Source organism: Gadus macrocephalus, chromosome 3, assembly GCF_031168955.1.
Source record: "Gadus macrocephalus chromosome 3, ASM3116895v1".
Classification (NCBI taxonomy): Eukaryota; Metazoa; Chordata; class Actinopteri; order Gadiformes; family Gadidae; genus Gadus; species Gadus macrocephalus.
Genome location: NC_082384.1, coordinates 9,868,066 through 9,890,980, shown reverse-complemented (window position 1 = coordinate 9,890,980; position 22,915 = coordinate 9,868,066). Strand labels below are relative to the sequence as shown.

The 22,915-nt window shown below is 47.3% G+C and overlaps 4 protein-coding genes across 8 annotated transcripts in view; 2 read left to right on the top strand and 2 right to left on the bottom strand.

The window, feature by feature from the left end:
• Positions 1 to 4,176, bottom strand: part of LOC132454034 (uncharacterized protein C4orf54-like) — a 13,438-nt gene extending 9,262 nt beyond the window's left edge. The window contains exon 1 of the mRNA XM_060047183.1: positions 1 to 4,176. This exon is cut by the window's left edge and continues 290 nt beyond it. Within this exon, the coding sequence (XP_059903166.1) occupies positions 1 to 4,099 (4,099 nt within the window). The 5' untranslated portion in view covers positions 4,100 to 4,176.
• A 3,835-nt stretch (positions 4,177 to 8,011) lies between these two features.
• Positions 8,012 to 12,120, top strand: LOC132454033 (leucine-rich repeat LGI family member 2-like). The gene is made up of 8 exons (XM_060047182.1): positions 8,012 to 8,585; positions 8,687 to 8,758; positions 8,928 to 8,999; positions 9,106 to 9,177; positions 9,295 to 9,366; positions 9,759 to 9,928; positions 10,233 to 10,397; positions 10,514 to 12,120. The coding sequence occupies exons 1-8, from the start codon at positions 8,410 to 8,412 to the stop codon at positions 11,350 to 11,352; spliced, it is 1,638 nt and encodes a 545-aa protein (XP_059903165.1). The 5' UTR covers positions 8,012 to 8,409; the 3' UTR covers positions 11,353 to 12,120.
• Positions 12,121 to 12,446: 326 nt separating this feature from the next.
• On the top strand, positions 12,447 to 20,451 carry LOC132454031 (coiled-coil domain-containing protein 149-B-like). 5 transcript variants are annotated; one of them, XM_060047176.1, is made up of 13 exons: positions 12,456 to 12,650; positions 13,266 to 13,412; positions 14,132 to 14,164; positions 14,280 to 14,387; positions 15,226 to 15,342; positions 15,932 to 16,104; positions 16,714 to 16,786; positions 16,885 to 16,969; positions 17,468 to 17,615; positions 18,144 to 18,220; positions 18,682 to 18,717; positions 18,950 to 19,021; positions 19,665 to 20,451. In XM_060047176.1, the coding sequence occupies exons 1-13, from the start codon at positions 12,597 to 12,599 to the stop codon at positions 20,036 to 20,038; spliced, it is 1,497 nt and encodes a 498-aa protein (XP_059903159.1). In that variant the 5' UTR covers positions 12,456 to 12,596; the 3' UTR covers positions 20,039 to 20,451. The 5 variants fall into 5 exon arrangements, with proteins under 5 accessions (XP_059903161.1, XP_059903160.1, XP_059903159.1 ...); XM_060047175.1 differs by having other exon boundaries at positions 13,251 to 13,412; XM_060047179.1 differs by having other exon boundaries at positions 12,646 to 12,787; positions 13,251 to 13,412.
• sod3a (superoxide dismutase 3, extracellular a) lies at positions 20,344 to 22,130 on the bottom strand. The gene is made up of 2 exons (XM_060047181.1): positions 21,979 to 22,130; positions 20,344 to 21,338 (listed from the first exon to the last, which is right to left on the bottom strand). The coding sequence occupies exons 1-2, from the start codon at positions 21,990 to 21,992 to the stop codon at positions 20,732 to 20,734; spliced, it is 621 nt and encodes a 206-aa protein (XP_059903164.1). The 5' UTR covers positions 21,993 to 22,130; the 3' UTR covers positions 20,344 to 20,731.
• Positions 22,131 to 22,915: the final 785 nt, after the last annotated feature.

Here is a 22,915-nt window from a genome sequence, read left to right as displayed (position 1 = left end):
TCTCAGATCCCCCCGCTTCCTGCTGCCGGCCGGGCTTCAGGCGGGACGGCGATGACGAGGACGGCGTGGGCGGGATCGACGGGCCGCCGGCGTGGCCCGCCTCCGGGAGGCCGGGGGTGTCGGCGTGGACGGGCGAGGGGGGGACGGGCCCCGGGTACATCATGTAGGTGGGGGTGTAGACCCCGGGGCTGAGCGTCAGCGGTGACAGGGGGATGGGTGTGACGGGGGTGTGGGACATGGGCACGTCCACGTAGCGGCCCGTCTCCGGGTCGAACAGCCGCTTGGTGGCGGGCTGCAGGGGCGTGTCCACCAGGTAGTAGAAGCCCGTGGTCAGGTCCAGCAGCATCTTGCGCTGGGTCTGCGGGGCGGGGGGCTGCTCGCCGCCGCCGCCGCCGGGGGAGGGGGACGGGGGGGAGGCGGAGGGAGAGAGGCGAGGCAGATGGGGCCGAGGCGGCCCTGGGGCTGGCGGTGCCGGGGAGTGGTGACGGTGGTGGTGGTGGTGGAAGATGGACGCGGAGGAACACTCCCCGTGGTGGGGCTGGGTGGTCTGCAGGGCCAGCGGGGAGCTGGGTGAACCCCCCGTCTGGGGCTGGGCGGCAGGGGAATCGCCCGCGGCGTTGGGCGGTGGGGGCAGCAGTTTGATCTCGCTGGTGTACCCCTGCCTGGGTATGGTCAGGTAGTTCCCGGGGTCTACGTTGGACGGCGTCACCGTGGCACCGCTGTCGGCAGCCCTCACCAGCTCTACCTGCCTCCGGTCTTTAGGAACCGCTATCTTTACTAACGGCGGAGCCCCCTGCGTCTTGGCGCTTTTGAGGGTGCAGGAGGCCTGGGACAGAGCACCCGGGGGGAGGTCCTGACTCTGCCTCTTGCCGGGGTCCAAATGGAGCACGCTCTTCTTACAGTAGGTCTTGCTCAGCTGCGGTTGCGCCCCGGCGGGATCTCTGTTCACGGGGACGTAAACGATGCCCTTGCTCTCTTTCTCTCTTCCCGCTTTGATCATCGACGGGTTCGCCCGGCCGCCCGCGACCGCGTCGGGCTCCCCCGGCCGCCGACCCCCGGTTGCCGCGGCGACCTCCTCGGCGCCGTGCTCCTCGCTGGCGATGAGGGACAGGACGTGGCTGTTGCTGACGGGCTGCGGGGCGTGGCCCTTGCGCTTCCACTCGTTGCGGTCGAACACGTAGAGCTGCTCCATGGTCTTCACCGCCGCCTGCAGCTTCTCCAGCGCCGCCTGGTTGGGCACCTTGGGGTCGTTCTTCCTCTCCCCGCCGTCCCCCGTCTGTCGGTCCTGTCTCGGCGGGTCGAGGTGAGGAGGCTTGGCCGCGGCGGGGGTCCCCTTGTAGGCGGCCCAGTGTGAGGAGGAACCCTCCCCTCTGGGGGAGAACCGGCTGGCCTCCGGCGGTTTGGCCGGCGATGGCTCCGCCGTCGCCGGATCCGGTTTGCCGTCACTGTTTGTTTTCACCGAGTTGCATTTGATGAAGATCGGAGAGGGGGACACGTGTTTGATTGAGTTTCTTTTGCCCGTGTCGTCGGACCCCTCTGCTGCCGCTGCCGGCGCGGCGGCAGGACATCTGTTATCGGCGTTATCGGCGGCAACAAATCCATAGGAACTTTTCACCAACTTGCGCACGTCTCTGACGTGATAGATGGGGGCCTGAAACTTACACTTGTTCTCCCTGACGTCGCGGACGGTGAAGTGAGGCATGCGGTCCGGGGCGGAGAGCACCTGAAGCCTAGAGTACCCAGCCGTCTTCAGTGTTTTCACCGTGTTGCTTATTTCAGGGGTTAGGAGGTTAGCAATATTGAGCATGTGACCTTTGTTTTCTTTTGCGGCCCTCAAGCGTATCTTTATCTCGGGCGGTTTGGCGACCCTCTCGTCCTCTTCTTTTCGGTACACAACGGGCTCTCGGCCGCTCTGCGCTGCGGCCCCTGGGGGGTCCCGCTCCTCTGAGTCTTTCTCCTTTGAAAGAAGAAGGGAGCTCGGAACAAAAAGGTGGGACAGTTTGTTTCCAACACCGCTGCCATCGGGGGCTTCCTTCTCTGTAGGTGCTGTGGCGGGGGCGGTGTCATGGGCACCCTGAGGTGCCTTTTGAGCCTCCACCTCCCCTCTTAGTAACGTGAAGGCGCTACACTGGCTGTGGTTGAGCCCAGCTTTGTGGGTTTCTAACAGATCAAGGTTCTCAATGCCCCCCCTCTCTGGGAAATGTGTTTTTTTCTCGTCTTCTCTGGTCTCGCAGGAGTGAGGCCTCATGCCTTCATAACCAATTTCGTCGAGAGAGTTGACGGTGAACTCTGAGCCTGACTCTGAGGACTGCCTGTGCAGCCCTCTCCCCTGACTGTGTTCCTGTTCTCTGCATTGTGAGCACGGAGAACGTGAGGCGAAGTCGCCCCTTTCTAGTTGGTGATCACTTTCAAATTGCATTTTTTTGGAAATAACATTTTTCAAGTGACTCGAAGCAAACGTTGCCCGCTTTTGAGTGTTTCCCTTCGCCACGCCCTCTTTGGTGCGAGACGACCCGTGCACACCTTTAGAACATTTGGACTGTCTCGTACTTTCTGGTAACTCCGCTTCGACCTGGAAGTTAATCGTTTCCGTTAACGTGAAAACGTCACCCCTCTGGGGTTGTTCTGCTTGTGTTATGTTGGAGGACGAAGAAGGTTGTTTAGAACGCGCTTCGTATTTTTTAGCCGCGTCAAACTTGGTTTGGGGAGTCTTCGGGTTGCTCTCTTTAGTCTTACTGTCAGCGGCGTTGTTCAGGGCGATCGTGGCGCTGGAACTCTTGCGCGCAAAGACCCCGCGTTCGGTTTGCTGTGAGATATTACCGTGGTTTAAGTTGACAAAAGCAGACCACTTGTTGAGCCCTAGCCCGTATTCCGACATTGAGGACTCACTGGAAGTGCTCATATTGATAGCATCAAAATAAGGACAGGCCAGGCTGCGGAACGTCTTGGACGTTAAATTACGCACCTCCTTGTCGGCGTCGTCCAGCTCGCTGATGGAACTCGACGCGCCGCTGGAGTTGACATCTTTCCACCGCAGTTTGGTGGCGAGATGCTGTCGTCCCGGAGCGGGGATAAAATCACACCCTCGCGGGTTAATGTTTGTCAGAAAGCGGCCTCGGTACGGCGCCGGCTGGACGTGCCCGCACGCGTTCCCATTGGCTGAGAAGTTGTCCGAGCTGTCCTCCGTGGTCCTGGCCGCGGGTTTGATCGACAAGTGAATCAACCTTTCCTGATGCGTGTTCACGCACTCGTTTTTAAACACGCTCTCGTCCGAGCTGTTGTCCGAGTCGCTCTCCCGCCCCACGTCCGCCGCGGCTCCTTTGTACTCGTGCGTAATGTTCAGCATCGTCTTGTTTTTTATCCCCATGCAGCCGCTGTCTCCCTGGGTCTCGTCGCTCTCGAACAGAGCGTAGTCCACGAACGTGTACACCAGGTTGTCGTCCTCGCAGTCCCCTCGTCCGTGGTGGTCGTAGTCCACGTCGTGGTCTAGCTCGGTGAGCTGGATCTCGTGCGTGGTGATGTAGTGGGACTCGTCCTCCACCTGCTCGGGCTCGTGGGGCTCCGACAGCCCCTCGCTCTCGTCGTCGTGGTCCGACTCCGTTTTGCTGTTCAAGTACATGTCCGTGTATTCCATGTCATCACTTCTGCTACAAATACTTTCGCTGCCAGCGCGCGGGTCGTGTTCATTTCGGAGCAGCGCGGTCCCCCCCGGCTCCGTGTTGGTGTCCGGACCGTTCCCCCCAAGTAACCGCACTTCCTCGGCGACCTCATCGGTGACCGTCATGTCGAACCACCTGTCCTGGAAATATTCTCCCGGGAAATCCTCTGCATTCACTTTGCAATCACAGACACCCTTGCCGGGGAAATCATTCGGTGCCAATGCGCTTATATCTCGTTGGATAAAGTCACGCTGATCGGCTTCCCCGGGAAAAGTCCCTTTAACGGGTTTTGTGCCATCCAATTTCATGTCAACCAAATCCACATAATTGGGCTCGTCCGGTTGGGTCTTTGGGGGGTACTTGTCCTGGTCCGTTGGGAGCCGCTTTCCGTACAGCACGGTGTCATCTCTGTAAGTGAGAGTTTTCTCCACTGCGTCCATCTGTATTGCCTTACCGTCAGGTGGTCTCTGTTAACGATGTTATCCTGACACGGGACGGGAAACTCTGCTCGCGCGAGCCTGAGTGGCCGATGGGAGAGACGGAGGAGGGGGGAGGGGCTGGGTGATGCACAGACAGGGGGCGAGAGAGAAAGAGAGAGAGAGAGGAGTTGAAGAGACTGGAGGAAAGAGGGATAGGGGGGTAGGGAATATTTGTTTCACTAAAAATATTTTGTTGCGGAAATGTAAAGTTTTTCAAATTTCGAAGTATTCTTTATAAGATTTGTATTTTGAGTTTCGATGCCAAGCTCCAAAACACAATCAGCACCTTTTGGGGAAGAACAGCTCCTTTTCCGCGTCCGCTTTCTCTGCCCAGTTTAGAAACCTTTTCTGTACATGTGAGACGGTATGGAGTGCAGCTCTCTGCGTGGCAGTCCTATACAAGGGGCTAGATGGTGACGAAATCATCACCTTCCCAAGAGTATAATTAAATCATCTCGCTCATATGTATCGTCTACTGGGTTTCACGGCCCATGCTAAGGGAACACACTCTGCAGGGCACACAGTTCTGGAATGCTCTGGTGAGAGGCCAGAACATCAGATGTTCCTGGTCTCACACACACATATGTCTCCCCAGGACACAGGGAGCCAATGTAATCTGTCTTCCATATAAATAATGTGTCAAAATACCCCACCCTCATCCCCCGAGCACACAAGCAAGCACAACCACACGCACACACACACACACACACACACACACACACACACACACACACACACACACACACACACACACACACACACACACACACACAAAGACACACAAAAACACACACACACACACACACACACAAACACACATATACACACACAGACACACACACAAATACACAAACAGACAGACGCACACACAAATACACACACAGACACATGCACACCCACACATAAACGCACGCACGCACATACACACACAAATACACACACAGTCTTTGATCCTTTTTCCATCTTCAAATAGTCCCAGTGAGTTGTTTTCGGCCATGATGAATGACGTGTCAACTATCAAAACCTTTGTGCTGTAGTTATCTTGTGGCCTAATAATTTTGCGATTGTTACTACAATGTTGGATTTATTTGATACATGTGCTATGTTTTATGTTGAGCATGTTCAGAAGCACACAGGGGCAGGGATTAAAGACAGGGACAAATTTATTTGAAACAAGTCCTCAGGCAGCACACTACAGAAAGTAGAAGCCGCACACACACACACACACACACACACACACACACACACACACACACACACACACACACACACACATACACACACACATACACACACACAGGCACGCACATACACACACACACACACACACACACACACACACACACACACACACACACACACACACACACACACACACACACACACACACACACACACACACACACACACTCTCTCTCACTACCAAAATGTGAATGCGTACAGGTTTGAATTACCTCCACAAAGATGATAAATTTAGGTAGCTATTTAAAATGGGGGCAGCAGTCATGGAGTATGTGAGGATCGGTTACCTACGGAAGCTTTATTAAACCAGAAGGTGTTTAATCACGTCCGCATTAATCAAAACCTTAACCATGTGTAGCTTCTTCCCAGTATCTCTCTCTCCCTCTACCTCTCTCTCACTCTCTCTCTTTCTGCCTGCCTCTCTCTTTCATTTTAGCTCTCTAACTCACACTCTCGCTCTCTCTGTCTGTCTTACTGTGGCCCTCACTCTCTTTTATCTATCTCTATCTCAATATCTCTCTCCCATGGCAGGTTGAATCAGAGTAGTCCGACATGTAGTGACTTAATGTTTGAATCCCAAAAACCATCCCTTTTTATTTTCCAAGTCAAGTAAACATAAGCCATTGATACCCTCGCAGCCAAGTTTCCACATCTCTTGACCATAAATCAATTGTGTATATTTAATACGCGAGGACAGGTTGCATGCACGCAACTATCGTATGATCCGTAACCATAATATGTTTATGTTCCATGGAAAAGGGAGAATATAGCGGCGCGTATCACCGCGCAGGGGGGACTCCGACACCGACTCTGGAGACGACGCAGGACGCCGCTCGAGGGAACCAGAGACCCAGGGAGGGATCCAACACCTGCTGTGAGGCGGTCACCAGGAGCCAACCCCCCCCCCCCCCCCAACACTCTCGACAGTTGGGGGTCACGGTTGCGTTTGAAAGTGTCACCTGTGAACTCGCGCCGCAGTGGTGGGGCATTAGAGAGCCATCCTGACGATTCACTCAGGAAGGGTTGGATGCATGGCGCATAGCTGGCAGCAGGCGCTTTTCTGCCTTGGAGGGGTTATGTCACGCCACCTTCAACGTACTGGCTATCAATGGGACGGACGGGCAGACGGATACATAAGGGCAGACAGACAGATAGATAGATGCAGAGATAGATCAATTCATAGATAGATATTGAGACGGACCGACAGATAGATAGACAGACAGATATGGACGGTCAGACAGAGACGGATATAGACAATGTTTATATAAGTTGGCAGTCATGTACAGTAGGCTGCATATTAAGTTTTCTCACCCGTCAGTAGTTTCTAAATAACAGGTTTATTCATTAGCAGGAAAGAGATAGCAGTGAGTGTAGCATAGTGGCGTCTCAGCTTGCACGTGTCGCGAGTTTCAGGGACACTCTAGCCTAAAAACAGCAATGCAGCCTGCCGAACCGTCATGAATTATGCCAGCAATGGCAGACATGTACAGTTGCTGCCGCTGGTAGCGTGTATTTGGTTACGCTCATGCTCATAGATGACTGATGCCCTGGCAAAGGTCAACAGCTTGTTAGTGGCAGCGAGAACAACCACTGGGACCAGTATTGTCTGGGGAATGGGTGAATCGGCAAGGAGTCAAACACCACACCCAAAGACCCTGATTCAATATTATAACCAGTATAGAACGTTGTACAGTGTAGGACATCAGAATGCATCATGGGATTTTTCGTTGGTGATACTTCTGACTTAAGAGAGTTGTAGTAGGCCTACTGTAAAATACATAAGCAACGTACATATATGTTACTGTATATGTACGTTGAATATAGATTTTACAGTAAAGGTTAGCTTAATGAAAACGTTTTGCCAAGTCTCACATCAGAAATTGCCACTGCTGTCAAACTCAACAACGTCTCCCATAATGACATAAAATGGCACAGTTAATTAGCAAACAAGGTCCAACTAAACTAATTGGAGACGGTTATAATGAACGTAGTTACAGTTAAGTTCGGTGATAGTTTGAATGTGTTGTAGTAGCTGAGAGATAAGTAGAAAAGGCTGGGCTCATCTTCTGGGTCAACTAAACTAATAGCATGATACGGTGGTGGCGGTATTGCTTCATTTCAGCAAATGGTTAATTAAGTAGGCGACTGTCCAATTAGGTTAGGTGAAGGTCAAGATGAGGAGATCCTAAGAAGGGGGAAAACTATTTTCATAAAGGGGGTTGCATCATCACCTCAGATTAAAACTACATTAACCACACTATTTCAGTAACAACAGTAAAAATAGTCGAGCATGCTTAAAATGGGGTTCTGGTTCCTGGCTCCGAAATATTTTAATCCAGCCCCCTCTAGTGGCCTATATTAATAACAGCTTCCTAAAACCATGATGTAATGCTGTATTAAATAGTTACAAGGTAGACTGACTGGCGGACGGATTGACAGAGAGACGGACAGACAGAAAGACAGACACACACACACACACACACACACACACACACACACATACTTGTTCTTTGATGTAATTATAGATGGATATGTTCCAAATTGAATAACCTCTATGTAATAACATAAACTGCAACTTGATGCAGTTCGTGCCAAAGGGCTGCATGTCGCAGCCTAAATAGTAGTTGCATTAAGTGACCCCATCTTCGGCTAATGGCGAACAGCATCACGATGCCCATGGAATGATTCATTCCTTTAAACTCTCCATGGTGCTGAAGTGATCCAGCATGTCGTCACCGTGCTCAAATACGTCCACTCCCTCATCAGGGCAGCATTGAGTTTAATGACAGTACACGTTTCACTGATCTTTCCTTTATAGCGATGATGTGATTGTCGGTGTTGGAAGTATTTTGTGTGGGTGCTGTTGGATGTTGTTGGAGAATAGCCTCCGCCTTCCGGGATGAAACTGCAACTCTAGGTTTCCAGTAGCAGGCGTCTACTGCACTCCATGTAGCCGTCGCCAAAACACAGCGAGCTTGGAGCGGTTTACATTCCGACACTATTCCTAACAATACACCCACATTTGCATCATGGCGTTCCTGAAACAATGGCTATTGATGAGTTTTCTCCTCATGGGTTTTAATCTAGCGGTTAATTCTAAGAGGAATTTCAAATGCCCTTCAGGATGCTCCTGCTCCAAGGATACCATCATCTGCGTTGGCACAACGGCAATGCCTCGAACCATTCCGACTGATATAAATTCTTTGTAAGTATAGCAAACTTTTTATCCTAATATTGATGCGGTGCAAGATTTGATGTATTGCATGAGTTATGTATTGTCTCCGGTGTGTTATTTCTTACACACAGGAGCATGGTGAATGGTTCTATTGCTGAACTCACAGAAGGGCTTTTCGCTCTCATGCCATCCCTTCAGCTGCTGTAAGTTGTTACTTTTTAATTGGGTTAGGCAGTATTACAACTTTATAGATGGAAGACATGCCCATACCGGAAATAGAAATGCACAAAGTGTGACATAATTTGTAGTAGTTTATGCCATGTCAGGTAGTTGTTGATGACGGTGATTAAAATGCTTCTTCCTCTTCTGCAGGCTTCTCAATTCTAATTCATTGACCACAATAAAAGATGATGCCTTTTCTGGGCTTTCTCGTCTTGAATATTTGTAAGTAAACTACAGTCCATTATCTTGAGGAGAAAATGCAAATCTGTAAAATCTGTAGTGACGGTGCAGTACTTCTGCCTGAGAATGCCATGTATTTGTTTCTTAGATTTATTGAAGGAAACAAGATTGAAACCATCACCAAATACGCCTTAAGAGGTCTACGGGATCTCACTCATTTGTAAGTTTGGGGTCTTCACTTCCATAATGCACTTTTCCTCACTGTGCAGTGAAAAGGCTAACAGTATCATTATAAAAGAATGTACGCTGCTCTGGCCAATCGATTGATTTGTTTTAGATCCCTGGCCAATAACGGAATGACTTTCTTGCCAAGAGATCTCTTCTTTGACTTGGATTCCCTGCTGGAACTGTGAGTCAGCACTTTTCACTGCAGCAAGAACTCAACCATCAGCATTTGTCAGCAATGCCATGCTTTAGGTTACCTACCCTCTCTCTCTCTCTCTCTCTCTCTCTCTCTCTCTCTCTCTCTCTCTCTCTCTCTCTCTCTCTCTCTCTCTCTCTCTCTCTCTCTCTCTCTCTCTCTCTGTCGCTCACCACTTAACTATCTCCTCTTTGCTGATATGAGTGAAATACATAATTAATTATAATAAAGGAAAACACCACCATACTATTCTATACTATAATACCGTAAACCGCAGTATACCATGCTATCCTATAACGCAATGTCGCTCAGGCTATTGTTAGAGCAGACCTTGGTGAGATGTACCAACGCTGAGAGGTCACTGTGCCCCCTCCCCCCAGGGACCTGCGGGGGAACTCCTTCCAGTGTAACTGTGAGACCCGGTGGCTGATGGTGTGGCTGAAGAACACCAACGCCACCGCCTCCGACGTCCTCTGCTCCGGCCCCGGGGACATGAAGGGCAAGAGGCTCAATGACCTGCCGCTACCCCCCGGAGAGTGTATCTCCACAGGTGACCCCGTGGACACACACACGTCCACGCGCACTCACGCATACACACAAGCATGCACACACACACAATTATGCGGAATCTTCTTATTTAGAAATGAAAAGTTTCAAGCATATGGATTTAGTATTGACCAAATATGTAGACCAGATTGGAAAGATTTATGTGGAAAAGAGAGTTTTATTCTCAAGAAAACTTATTTTTGATAGATTGGCTAATGGAGTTTATTGCTGCAAGTAAAAGTAGAAAGTAAAGGTTAAGATAATGTGAACTACGTTCTCTGTTTTTGCCTGTTTCGTGCATTTCTTAGACTTCATCCGTCACCAGGCTATCCCCATCCAATCGATGTCGGCGGACATCTTCTCCTCTAAAGAGGACATCTATGTTGCCATGGCGGCGCCTTACTCCAACAGCTGTGTGGTCATGGAATGGGACCACATCGAAATGAACTTCAGAAAATTTGATAACATTACAGGTTCGGAAGAAAACCTAATCGTACCATATTGGCTTACACACCGGGCTATTACTTACTCTACTAACTTCATTCTTATAATAAATTCTTACTTTACTCTCCTGTCGTGTTCTCCGCAGGGAAATCGGTGGTGGGCTGCAAGTCGGTGGTGATCGAGGACCACGTCCTGATCCTGGTCACGCAGCTCTTCGGCGGCTCCCACATCTACAAGTTCGAAGCCGGGCAGAACAAGTTCACCATGTTCCAGACCATCGAGTTGTTCAACATCTCCAAGCCCAACGACATCGAGGTCTTCCAGATGGACGGCGACTGGTACTTTGTCATCGTGGACAGCTCCAAGGCGGGCATCTCCACGCTGTACAAGTGGATGGACCAGCCCGAGCGCAACGAGACCGGCTTCTTCTCCTACCAGTTCCTCCACGAGTGGTTCCGCGACACGGACGCCGAGTTCGTCCAGCTGGACGGCAAGTCCCACCTCATCCTCTCCAGCCGCTCCCAGGCGCCCGTCATCTACGTGTGGAACAGAAGCACCCTGAAGTTCATGCCCCACGGCGAGGTCCCCATGGTGGACGAGGTGCTGGCGGTGCAGGCGTTCCGCGTGGGCGGCGGCGACACCTACCTGGCCTTGACCTGCTACATCGGGGACTCCAGGGTGCTGAAGTGGAGCAGCAAGCAGTTCACCGAGGTGCAGGCGCTGCCGTCGCGCGGGGCCATGTTGCTCCAGCCCTTCGCCTTCGGGGACCGCCACTACCTAGCCCTGGGCAGCGACTTCTCCTTCACGCAGATCTTCCTGTGGGACGCCGAGAGCCAGAGCTTTGTGAAGTTCAAGGACATCTACGTGCAGTCGCCGCGCTCCTTCACCGTGGTGAACACCGACAGACGGACCTTCATCTTCTCCTCCAGCTTCAAGGGGAAGTCCATAGTGTTTGAGCACGTCATCGTAGACTTGAGTCTGTAGGGCGAAGCGGCTTGGGCGGGACGTTGATACTATGATTATGACTGTTTGGACTCCCAGGGGGTCAAAAAGAGAGGAGTTGGGAGTTGGGAATACTTTTGCTTAATGCAACACAATAACATGCTTTTTTAGTCCAAAGTGAATGTTGAGGCAGGTTTCCTGGGTTATTCTTGCACTTCTATCGAGTATTATTGCAGAGTTATAGAGTGAACATACAACTTGAAACTTTGTTTTAATAGCATATGTGACTTGAAAAATCATAACATGAAATGCATGGGTATTAAAACCAGAGATGATCTCAATAACAAAAACATCCTTTTATGATCACATTTTTGAGATGTATTACAAATATGTTTTCCAAAATCTTTTGGAATACTGACGTCCAGGGTTGTTTGTAAAACTGGCTCATAACCACATCTATAGCTTTCTACATGCCTAACAACATGCCTTGTGTATAATACATACCAGAATGAAATACTGTGCTTTCCAAACTATATGTGAATAATACCTGCAAATCATACATGTATTAGCAATAATGCAATAAGAATATGTATGTTACGCTTTTAGAAAAACTGAGTGCCTAATATTCCTTAACAGCAGAATTGTATGTCTTACTAATCTATTGACTATTACTATGCAATATGTATGTCAAAGTCAGATACAAGATTGAGAACATGATAATGTAGTTTCTTAATATATTTGTAATCCCCAAATGATGAATGTGATCAATGCAACTGGGTGAAATAAACAATAAAACGTTGTAAAAACAAAACTAAATTGTGCCTTAGTGTATGTTACATTTGTATTCCTATTCTATAAACAGGATACACCTGTAGTTTCTCCCAAAAAATAAAAATCTATGTTGAGACGTCTTTAACTTATAATACATATATATGTATATATATATATATATATATATATATAGAGTGCCTAAAAAAAAAATATATATATATAAATATATATATATATATATATATATATATATATATATATATAGTATACATATATGTGTGTGTATATATATATATGTATAGGCCTATATCTGTTCAAAGTGTTTCTTTACACGTTTTAATTCAGAATTCGCGACGTGACGTAACGATGGCAGGGGCGGAAGTGAGGTAGACCGCTGGAGATCCTGACGTCCCGAGCGATAAATGCTTTAAGCTGGTAACAGCGATCTGTAATGTCGTTTTCTGGAAGGGTGGTGACGCTGCTTTAAGTTTAGACCATCGTAGGGTTAACGAAAAATGGTGGATGCAAGCAGACGAAGCGAGAGTGACTGGCAGGGGATGGTGAACGAGGTGAGCTACGACGACTGTAAAGATGCTGCAGCCAGCAGCTGTCATGTTATTATGAGCATTTCACCACCGCGTCAGTGCTGATCAATACTGTCCATTTGAGATTCTACAAGTGATCCCCCCTGTCGACTGCAGTATAGGCGAGTATTTGTTTCTAAAATGATACTACGAGGACACATGCGACGTTAATGCGATTATTTTACAATGTTAACGTTTAGATTATTTACTTTCTTTTCGTTGAACAAATGAGCTGTCAATGCTGAGGAAACGTATTTCATTGAGATCTATTTGCATGCTCGCACCTTTTTTTCGCTACCAGCCTTATCCGTGCCCTTCCAACGGTCAACGGTGATGTGTGTACCTATTAGTTTGGTACACAGTGTGGCCTTGATGGCCTACAATAAGCGACCTGCTAAAGTCAATAAAGGGACACATGTCGGAATGCACGCTTTTTAGACATTTATACAACTAAATACTTCAGACACTATGAAGCGTCGTTTCCCTGCTTTAATGCCATGATGCACCTTCCATACCATCATCATCATCATCATCATCATCATCATCATCATCATCATCACCCATCATCACTGTTTTAAAATACAGTTTGTGGTCTGCAAGCGCAAGTTGGAGAGCAAGAAGGAGGCTCTGCTGATCCTGTCCAAGGAGCTGGACACGAGCCAGCAGGAGAGGGACCAGTACCAGCTGATGGCCAATCAGCTCAGAGAGCGGCATCAGGGGCTCAAGAAGAAGTACAGAGAACTTATTGTAAGCACATTATATATTCCAGTTTTGTGACTGGTGTTTTTGCTTTTATAGTAATGGTAGCAGATCAGCCTGTCATTGGTTGATTCCCGTCCAAGAGGTTGTGGGTTTGAACCCCATTGTTCATAGTCCAGCTGTAGTAACCCTTGAGCATGCTGCCCTAACCCTTACCTGTTCTTTAAAGGACCATACCGGTAGGGTGATCAAATCCCTCCTTGTTTCTTCTGGCTGCAGTTAAACATCCATTACTAATATCATTTGTAAAAAATACTATTTTGTACAGATTCTGCCGAAGAGCATTTAGCGTGAGCTTGCCTGCCACAGATGTGAAAACAAGCGATATAGCATATTGTTTGATGGAGATAATTGTGGCGGTCAGGACAGAGTTTGGGAAAACGTCACATTGCATCGCAATAGAGTACTTTACAAAATCTCTCATCTCTAAGGTGCTGTTGTACGTTTGTTCAGGTTAAATGCTCTGAGGCTGAATTGTCCAACCAAAGGGATTTTAACAAATTACACTGGAAATAGGTGTTTTAGAGAACCAAGGAGCGATAATTTTATCCCCCAGACCAGTGGCCTTTCAAAGTGTTATTGTAGGATACTTTCGATCAAAGAATCTGAAACATGAGTAGTCAATATTAATTTATATAGGGATAATTAAAGATCATGTTTTGAACTTTTAACAGCCGGTTTTTCTGTATATTTTTCTGTTTGAATAGGATGGCGATTTGCCTCCAGAAAAAAGGAATCAGGTATTTAAAGTTCTCTGTTTGATTAATGCAGAAGAGATAAACGTTGACGCTGTGACCCAGCTTCAAACTGTTCTGACAGGCTGACTGTGTTTGTTTTCTTTCTAACCCACTCCAGGTCAACATGTCCCAACTGCTGAAGGACTCCAGAGAAAGAAACAAGCAGCTGTCGGAGGAAGTGAAGGAAGTGACGCAGCGTTTAGCGGAGGCCAAAGGGGACAACAAGGTATGCCTCTGCTCTTGCTTCTACCGCTGCATTGTTCAGTACTCGGTCCTGATTGGTCAATAGCCAAGGGTGGGCATTCATTTTCAATAACATTCAACAAACAATCAATGCACTACAACTCAAACATAAAACAAAACTATTTACCAGATGTTTCCTTGACAACGCAAAAACAATTCACTCAAGCGTTGTGGATCGTTTATGTGTAGATAAAAAACAATGGAAATATACATGGGATCAATATATCAAATCATTGTTGGTAACTGTGGTATTAGTGGAGTAAATCACTCTGTGCATCTTGGTATAAGCAAACTATTGGTAGGCAAACTTGGTCACATCACCAAACCCAACTTTCATTACTTTCCAATAATGGGGGCTTCCTTGATGGTGGTTTCCTTATGTTGTAGTACTCACAACACTCTGGTTGTATGTTTTACCAATGGACCTGCTGTCATTCTGGGTTTTGTGTTGGTTTTCCTAAATGGACAGGGAAAGTAATTGCATTTTGCTGTTTTAGGGATAGTTACTACCTAGTAAGGGAAGTAAGGTGTAACAAAGAATAAAGAAAGACTCTATAAATGTTAATAATATTCGACAGATGGTCTGTTAAAATCAGAAAGTCAAGAACTGATTTTGGCCACTTCAGAAACGGATCGGCAGAGTTATGCTGAATAACAAGAAATAATTATAACAACTATGCATACACTCCTACCTGACTTTAAAGATGTAAATTCTTGCTTGCTTTTTATATATTTGCGCTCCACCGTGGTCCATCTCTTTAGGCCGAAGTTGTCATTGTGAACTGAAAGAGGTAACTCAGCACGTGGGTGTCTCTGTGCAGCTCCTTCGGATGACCATCACCAGACAGAGGCTGGGGGACGAGGAGGTGGGGGCCAGACACTTCCCCGCCCATGAAAGGGAGGACCTGGTCAAGCAGCTGGAGCGAGCCAGAGAGCAGGTAGGAGACAGGGGACACAAGACCTGGGCTGAGGCTCTAAACTCTGGTACTCGTCGACTTTGTAGGTCGGTCCGTCACTCATCTTGTCGTTATTGTAAGGTCTTTATTTATGAAAATACCCGAGACTGCATTTGTAATCTCATTGATAACTGTTCCTGGTTATTACTGGGTGTATATTTAATAAATTATTAATAACCATTAACCTAATGGTTGATAGCAAAATGTATTGATTATAAATGGGAATACTGAATACATTTAGTGTAATAAATTGCAGAAATTTACTCCTGCTGTCTCCAAAGTTTCCAATTCAGATCCTTTAGTTACATAAGTTAGAGTACTCTTACATATTCATAATAATAATAGTAATGATAAATGTTATTTATATAGCACCTTTTATCGTCGGGGACAAACCTAAGGTGCTTACCGCATTAAAACAATACATTTGTATGTGTTCGTGTGCATATATACGTGTGTGTGTGTGTGTGTGTGTGTGTGTGTGTGTGTGTGTGTGTGTGTGTGTGTGTGTGTGTGTGTGTGTGTGTGTGTGTGTGTGTGTGTGTGTGTGTGTGTGTGTGTGTGTGTGTGGCAGAATGAGCTGCTGGAGCACAGCGTGAGGTCTCTGACGGACGAACTGCAGGACATCAGCTCTGAGCGCAGCGTGTTCCAGGAGAAGGCCCACCGCCTCAACCTGGAGATGAACCAGATCCTGGGCAACGACCACATCCGCCTGCTGGACGTGGACGCCCTCTGCATGGAGAACCGGTGGGTCGGGGGTCTCCTTTGAAGGGCAAAAATCTCCTACCTGACTGATGAGCACATTTGCACATCAGTCTGGTACCAGCTGGGCTGCTTTGATATCCAAATATGGCCTCCGCCTCGTGTTGTTTAAAATACTCCAGCCAATCAGAGCCACGGTGCTGCTCTCTTCGCACTCGCCGAAACTGGTTAGATGTAAAGCAAAGACATCTTTTTATCTGAGATAAAGGCTTCTGTGCGTTCTTTTGTTCATCTTTTAACATCGATAGGCAATCTATTTCAGAAAAACTGACTTGATATCTTAACTTTCCTCAGGCGCAGACACTTTTTTCTTTTTCTAAAGACCCCCCCCCCAATACTAAATAGCATTTTTTTTTTTTTTGGAAAAAGATTTTAATGGGATCAGGACCTTGTAGGATAGCCACAAATTCCACCCACCAAAAAAACGAATCTGAAATTGACTTAACCCTCTAAAAATATGTCCACGAGTGACATCACAAATGCTAGAGTAAGTACTGTGTATTCAGGTGAAAGCTACATTGAGAAGCATTCTTGAGCAAGATGCCTATCCCGTTGGCCAACCAACTAACAATGTAACCTACTGCTGTCTCCCAGGTATTTACATGAACGCTTCGGCCATCTCCAAGAGGAGGTCAACATCCTCAAGTCTAATTTAATGAAGTACAAGGTGCGTAGATATCAGCTGACAGGTTTGATGAATGGCATATGAAATGAAACGCAAACAGAAAAGGCACTCGTGAATAATAAACAATCCCTCCATTTCAGAACGCGCTGGAGAGCCGAAAGAACTGCAAGTTTAGCGGTAAACCCAACAGCACGGCACTCACGGGCGTGCTGTCTGCCAAACAAGGTGAAGCTAACAAAGTTCACATCTTTGTACTCTGGTTGATGAACAGCTTTATAGAAAATATGCGTTCCATGCAAGGGTTCAAATTCTTATGAAAAAATATGGGTTTTGGTCTAAATACCTTAATTTATCCAAAGCAATGAACCTTGTTTTGTTAAATTGGATTTACAATTCTGCAAATTGAGGGTATCCAGATATGTATTGTATTATATATTTGTTTGTATATTTAAAAGAAGATGCTTTTATCCAAAGCAACATACTTTTTTAGATGCATGTGGGGGTTAGGCATCTTGCACAACGATGCCGACAGTGCATAGTGTAGGCATCATAAGAACTGCATAGACCGTGGACATTGGGTAAAACCCAGGGCCTTTTGGCTGGAAGTCTAGCCAACACCCTAGCTGCTACATTGTCCTTCCCTCTACATATTTCTACAAAGGATTCCCTTTCTGTTCATTGTGATTTGTGGGTTACCGTGTTGGTTGGTTGCTGTGTGTGCAGTCCAGGAGCTGTTGCTGTCTGAGGAGAACGGCTGCAGTCTCCCGCTGACTCACCAGTCCATCTCGGACCTCAAGTCTCTGGCCACGGCCCTGCTGGAGACCATCCACGAGAAGAACATGGTGATCCAGCACCAGCGGCAGACCAACAAGTACAGCACCGCACCAACATGCTATTAGTTAGTAGTTAAAGTTCAAATATGAAACATTACCTAACAGCCATAACAAGTGTTGAAGCAGGCCAGAACAGAGGAAAGAGAAAAAGATGTGACGATGTCGGTCGATACACGCCGCGCTCCACCGAGGTGGCTATTATTGGCTTCCTCCAGACCAAGGCTGCGGGGTGGTGATTGGGGTTGGAAGCAGTTTATTGAGGTTAGGGTCAGTATAGTGGTCGAGTGTAGGGATGCAGAGCAGGAGGTGTAACGGGCCGCCATGTCAGAGATGAGAGTGTGTGCAGTGATGGCTGGTTATTCTGTTGAACCACATTGATTTCTTAAAGTGCAACATGTGGAAGCCTCACCCATCGCCAAGTCCAATCAGTCTGACTCGGGCCAGGTGAGGCTGCCTCAACCAGCCATCATCCACACACACACTCCAAAGATGTGTCTTCACATTTAGTGTTCGTAAGCAAGGGTCCTTTTGTGTTTTACGAAGTCCTTTCCCACCCACGTGTTCAGAATCCTAGGAAACCGCGTGGCAGCGCTGGAGAAGAAGTTAAAAACCCTGGAAGTGTCTGGACTGTGGAGCCTGCCAGGTAGACACACTGACACCCTGACCAAGCCATGAAGAGCACAGCAAACATTGTACTGTATCCAGCATGCTCAAAGAGAATGGCAGGCGTCCACTCAAATAGAAAACCCAAAGTAGATTCTCTTAGCCTCTACAGAAAGTAACGGCTTATATCCTCTTCCATTGCGTCATAAACACAGATTGGCCTGTCTTTTAAATTGGTCTAGTTGAGTGAAGTAGTAACTAGTTAGTTTGTTAATTTCACCCATCTTGGGGATAACTCATTCTTGGGCTTCCTAGAGAGAATATCTAGTGTTAAAAGCACACGCACACTCACATATCAATCATCCTTGCGACACGTTGCATGGCTGTCTCTAATTTTCTACCGCAACTGCCGATCTTTCCGATGGCTCGATAATCTGAGAGAAATTGAATCTGTTCTTCCTTTCGTCTTCTCTTTTTCCTCCCTCTTCCTGCTGCTTGGAGGCCTGACCTATAATGTTTCCCTGGGATTATGCGGAAGTACGTCTATTGTAGTTGATCCAACCTTTAACTCTCTCTGTCACTACCTTTTTTTTTTTTCTCCATCTCAAAAATGTCTCCAATATCTGCTGAAAAGACTCAAATCTGCAATCTTAAACTGAATTAAATTGTTATCTAATTCTCATCATCCCCATGGTGCCCATTCTTGCGTGGCAATGGCGGTACTGCAGTGTTTTAGTGAAGTACGTTTTGTTGGCTGTTCTTGGTACAGAGGGAAGAGGGAGCACCACTCCGGACGCCCCCCCACAGACGGTCGCCCTGCCCCCCCAACACAGCCCGGACGGTAAGCATTCTGAAAATCCGCTTGATTGGCTCCCTCTAGGTCACATGGGCCGTGCTGCAACCAACTCCAACGGCGGATCTAAGCGGCGGCAGATGGCTTTGACGTACTGGGTTTCTCTGTCGCATGGATAGGCGAGGCTGTGTGGCCCAGGGTGCCCAACGGAACCTGAAGACAGTATTGCCTTGTATTAAGTCAGATTGTCTAGTTTCACTAATGGTTCACTCAGACGCAGTGTTTGTGTTTGGCTGAGCTTTGTGAGTTCACTGGGCAGCACTTGAATTCTAGAGAGGAAACGAGTGTGGTATGGGCGTGTAGTGTGGGCTTTCTTTGATACAGAGGATGAGGCTATAGAGCCTAATCCCGAACTAGGAGCTAGAATCAATTTAGCGGTTCAATCTATAGAGATATTTCTAATTGGTTCTAAAGAGCACAGGCCTCTGTAAACTGAGTTTGCCTGGTTAGCACATTAAGTCTGTGTGATTGATGGGCCTTACAACAATCAGCGCTATTTGATAGCATGTCGATATCTGAGACCTTTTTCTACCTGGCTGGATGGCGCAGCAGTCACTGCCTGATAATGGGGCTTTTGTCAGCCTGCCTGAAAAAAAAAAAAAAAGGTCCAAGTGTCGTTTTACATTCCCAGGTGAGGGCAAGTCAGCCCTGACGCAGCAGAACACCCCCATCCACGAGGACCAATCGACATCCGGCTGGAGCGATCCTGACCAATCGCAAAGAGCCCCACCGTCGCCATCACCCGACTCCACGGAGATCCCCGGGCCCGGGACAGAGCGCCAGGCCGGCCCGGCCGAAACCCCCGACCCCGACGAGGGTCCGAACCACCGAGACCACGGCGAGAACGCCAACTACCAGCAGCTGTCATGTGACCCCACAGAGTCTGTGACCTCACCGGGTCACCATGGAAACGACTCGCCCATCGTACAGGAGCCAGGTTCCGGGTCTTCGGAGGAACTGCCCGAGAACCCTGGTTCCCCCCGGAAGGAGGAGGAACAGTCCTAAGCCGTCTAGTCCTAGACGGAGTGTTACCTGGAGCCTGGGGGAGGAGGCTCAGGAGATAAATATGAATGAAGAAAGGCCCCATAAAGTAAGGCCCCCACGGTTCTGGAGTCATGGTCAGATGTTGATGCGTACATATTGACGTGGATATTTGTATACCTTTTTTCCACCCAAACGGAGAATGTGTCCCGTCGGCAGAATGTGTGTGTTGTGTCAAAAATGTGTTTTCACTGTCAATCAGCAGCAAACTCAAATGCAGACCAAACTATATTACAGTGTGTGAATATCTGTAAATAAACCACCAAATGGACGATATATTAATATATTTATCATTTAGTCATTTAAAATGTTGAATATACAAGTAGTCCAGGCCACATAATGCACTTTATTATGTTAATAAAATACCTTGAGAACTGGGTCGTGTACGGTCTGTATTCAGATGTCAGCATTGGTACATCAAATCATGAATTTTACATCAAATTAAGCAATCAATGGTTCACCAAATGCTGTCAACAATGTTAGCCCAAATTATGTTTTTAGCGGGTCATCAAATGATGTCATCCATGGTACATTTAAATATGCCATCGGTTCGTCAAACGATGTAACTAATGGTATATCTTTATGTAATCAGTGCGCCAAATGATCTAATCAATGGTGTAACCAATCATGTCATCAATGGTTCATCAAATGACACAATCAAAGGCACTTGTTCCAGAGGGCATCTGAAGAGAGCCCTATCACGCAGCAGGCCAGCCTGGTACCGGCGTTCCCGTTGAGAAGACTCTCAGCGTTGCCGCCGTTGCCCATGTCATCCGCCTTCAGGTGCAGCACCACGCCCCTGCCGAGGACCGACTGAGGTCCGAACAGGGTGGCCTTGGCGTATTCCTTAAATTCTATGATCTTTCCGTCCTTGACAGCAAAGTTACCAAAGTCCCCTGGGTGGCCGGGGTGGGACACCGCGTCCGGGTTGTAGTGGGGACCGGTGGAGGTGCATCCCCCGCTGATGTCTCCAAACTGATGGACGTGTATGGCTCTGAGGTTCGAGGGACCCATCGGAAAGCCGCCAATGATAAAGTGAACGTTCAAGGTCCCGTCCGGATACTCCTGCTTAAAGAGCACGTGACCGTAGAGCCGATCGAGGTCAGCGGCGAGCCCGCTGCTCGGCTTCATTCTGCACGTTGCGTACAGGGTGTTGTTGAATTGGACCACCTCTGGCGGGACACCAGGATCCTCGCAATCCTCCTGACCCCTGGCTTCTGCCAAGAAGACCAACAGGCTGATGCACAGAGCAGGCCACTTTGACCTGGAATACAAACAAACCACAATCAGTCCTCTACTTGCCGACCTCCTTTCGAGGTTTTCACAACAGGGTTATAACGTATGCAGCGATGCCTGGTTCACCACTAAATACCAGGGCCGCCGGTCTGCGGGAATGAGTTACACAGTTGTGGGGGGGGGCAAGGCAGAGGGGGGCCCATGGGAATAAAAATAAATAAATAATAATGCGTGTACATTTTTTTACTATCACCTAGTGGTAGGAGACCCCCCCCCCCCCCTCAACCGATAAGGACAGACCACAACAACGAAATGAAACAAAATAATATGCTCGCATCCTGAATGAAAATTTAAATAACATGTAAAAACTCGTTCGTTCATCTTCGCCTTTTTATGTTGTTGCCATATGGACGCATTTTGGATAAAATAAAATAAAATGAAGTAATCGGTTTAGCTTTTACTTTGTATGAATAAATAGTTAACTAGGCCACCATGTTCTGGAAGAAAAGCCACTTAATAAACTGTAGCACACTGCCCAGCCTATAATCCAACATTACACAACTATTAACATTTCATAAGAAGAGATGTGGATAGGTTAGTGGCTTTCTTTTGAAAAAGTCATCAAATAATGCGATTGGCAAAGGGCGATTTAGTCGAGGTAGACCTACCTGGTTTGAAACATGATTAAAGAGCGTGAAAAAGTCGATCGGAGTGTGCCCGTTGTGGGTCTGAAGTTGGACTGTCCGTCATGGGTCTATCGATCCTTCTTGTTCAATCCAGTCGGTGGGCGTGGCCAGGGGCGTTCCTAGGTTTGAGGACATTCGGTGCGTTGCCAGGACTTCTGAAGGGGGGTTGTGCCGACCCCTTCGGAATGTTTTATAATGAAAAACATAATATAATATGCTTTTTTTATGCAATTGGGCACCTTATCTTATTCAATTTACAGGTCTTTATCTTTGAAAAAACAAATAACCAAGGAATTACTTCTTTAGACAGACGTACTCTGTGCCTGTTTCCCATTGTGAATTAGCCATGCAATGCTTAACAATCTATACATTTCTGTTCAATTATAGTGACCGCCTTCGGAATGAATACGTTTCCGGAGGGTTTGCACTAAATTATATAATAATTGATTGCATTTACATTCATACATCCCTTTAGGTGTGTGTGTGTGTGTGTGTGTGTGTGTGTGTGTGTGTGTGTGTGTGTGTGTGTGTGTGTGTGTGTGTGTGTGTGTGTATGTGTGTGTGTGTGTGTGTGTGTGTGTGTGTGTGTGTGTGTGTGTGTGTGTGTGTGTGTGTGTGTGTGTGTGTGTGTGCGTGTGTGTGTGTGTGTGTGTGTGTGTGCAAGGTTTGATCTACACCTCCTCCACCTTGTTATTGTCATTTTCATTTGGAACTTGGTCTCATCTGGTGTACAAATCATTAAAATGGTTTGCAATGTTAGTAAAGTCATAATATAAACAACACAGGGATTACGAGAGTAATAGACATAAATATAATATCCTTTAGAGATATACTAATCGAGAGACCAATACCTGAAAAATAGAATAAATAAGTATGAACATTCAGTATTAAATTAACAAAGATCCATTTTTTTTTATTC

Coding starts and splice junctions, on each gene's coding strand:
- LOC132454033 (XM_060047182.1), top strand. CDS start 8,410: ATGGCGTTCCTGAAACAATGGCTATTGATGAGTTTTCTCCTCATGGGT. Junction 9,178..9,294: donor CTACGGGATCTCACTCATTT/GTAAGTTTGGGG, acceptor GATTTGTTTTAG/ATCCCTGGCCAATAACGGAA. Junction 9,929..10,232: donor CGGAGAGTGTATCTCCACAG/GTGACCCCGTGG, acceptor TGCATTTCTTAG/ACTTCATCCGTCACCAGGCT.
- LOC132454031 (XM_060047175.1), top strand. CDS start 12,597: ATGGTGGATGCAAGCAGACGAAGCGAGAGTGACTGGCAGGGGATGGTG. Junction 13,413..14,131: donor AGAAGTACAGAGAACTTATT/GTAAGCACATTA, acceptor CTGTTTGAATAG/GATGGCGATTTGCCTCCAGA. Junction 14,388..15,225: donor AGGCCAAAGGGGACAACAAG/GTATGCCTCTGC, acceptor GTCTCTGTGCAG/CTCCTTCGGATGACCATCAC.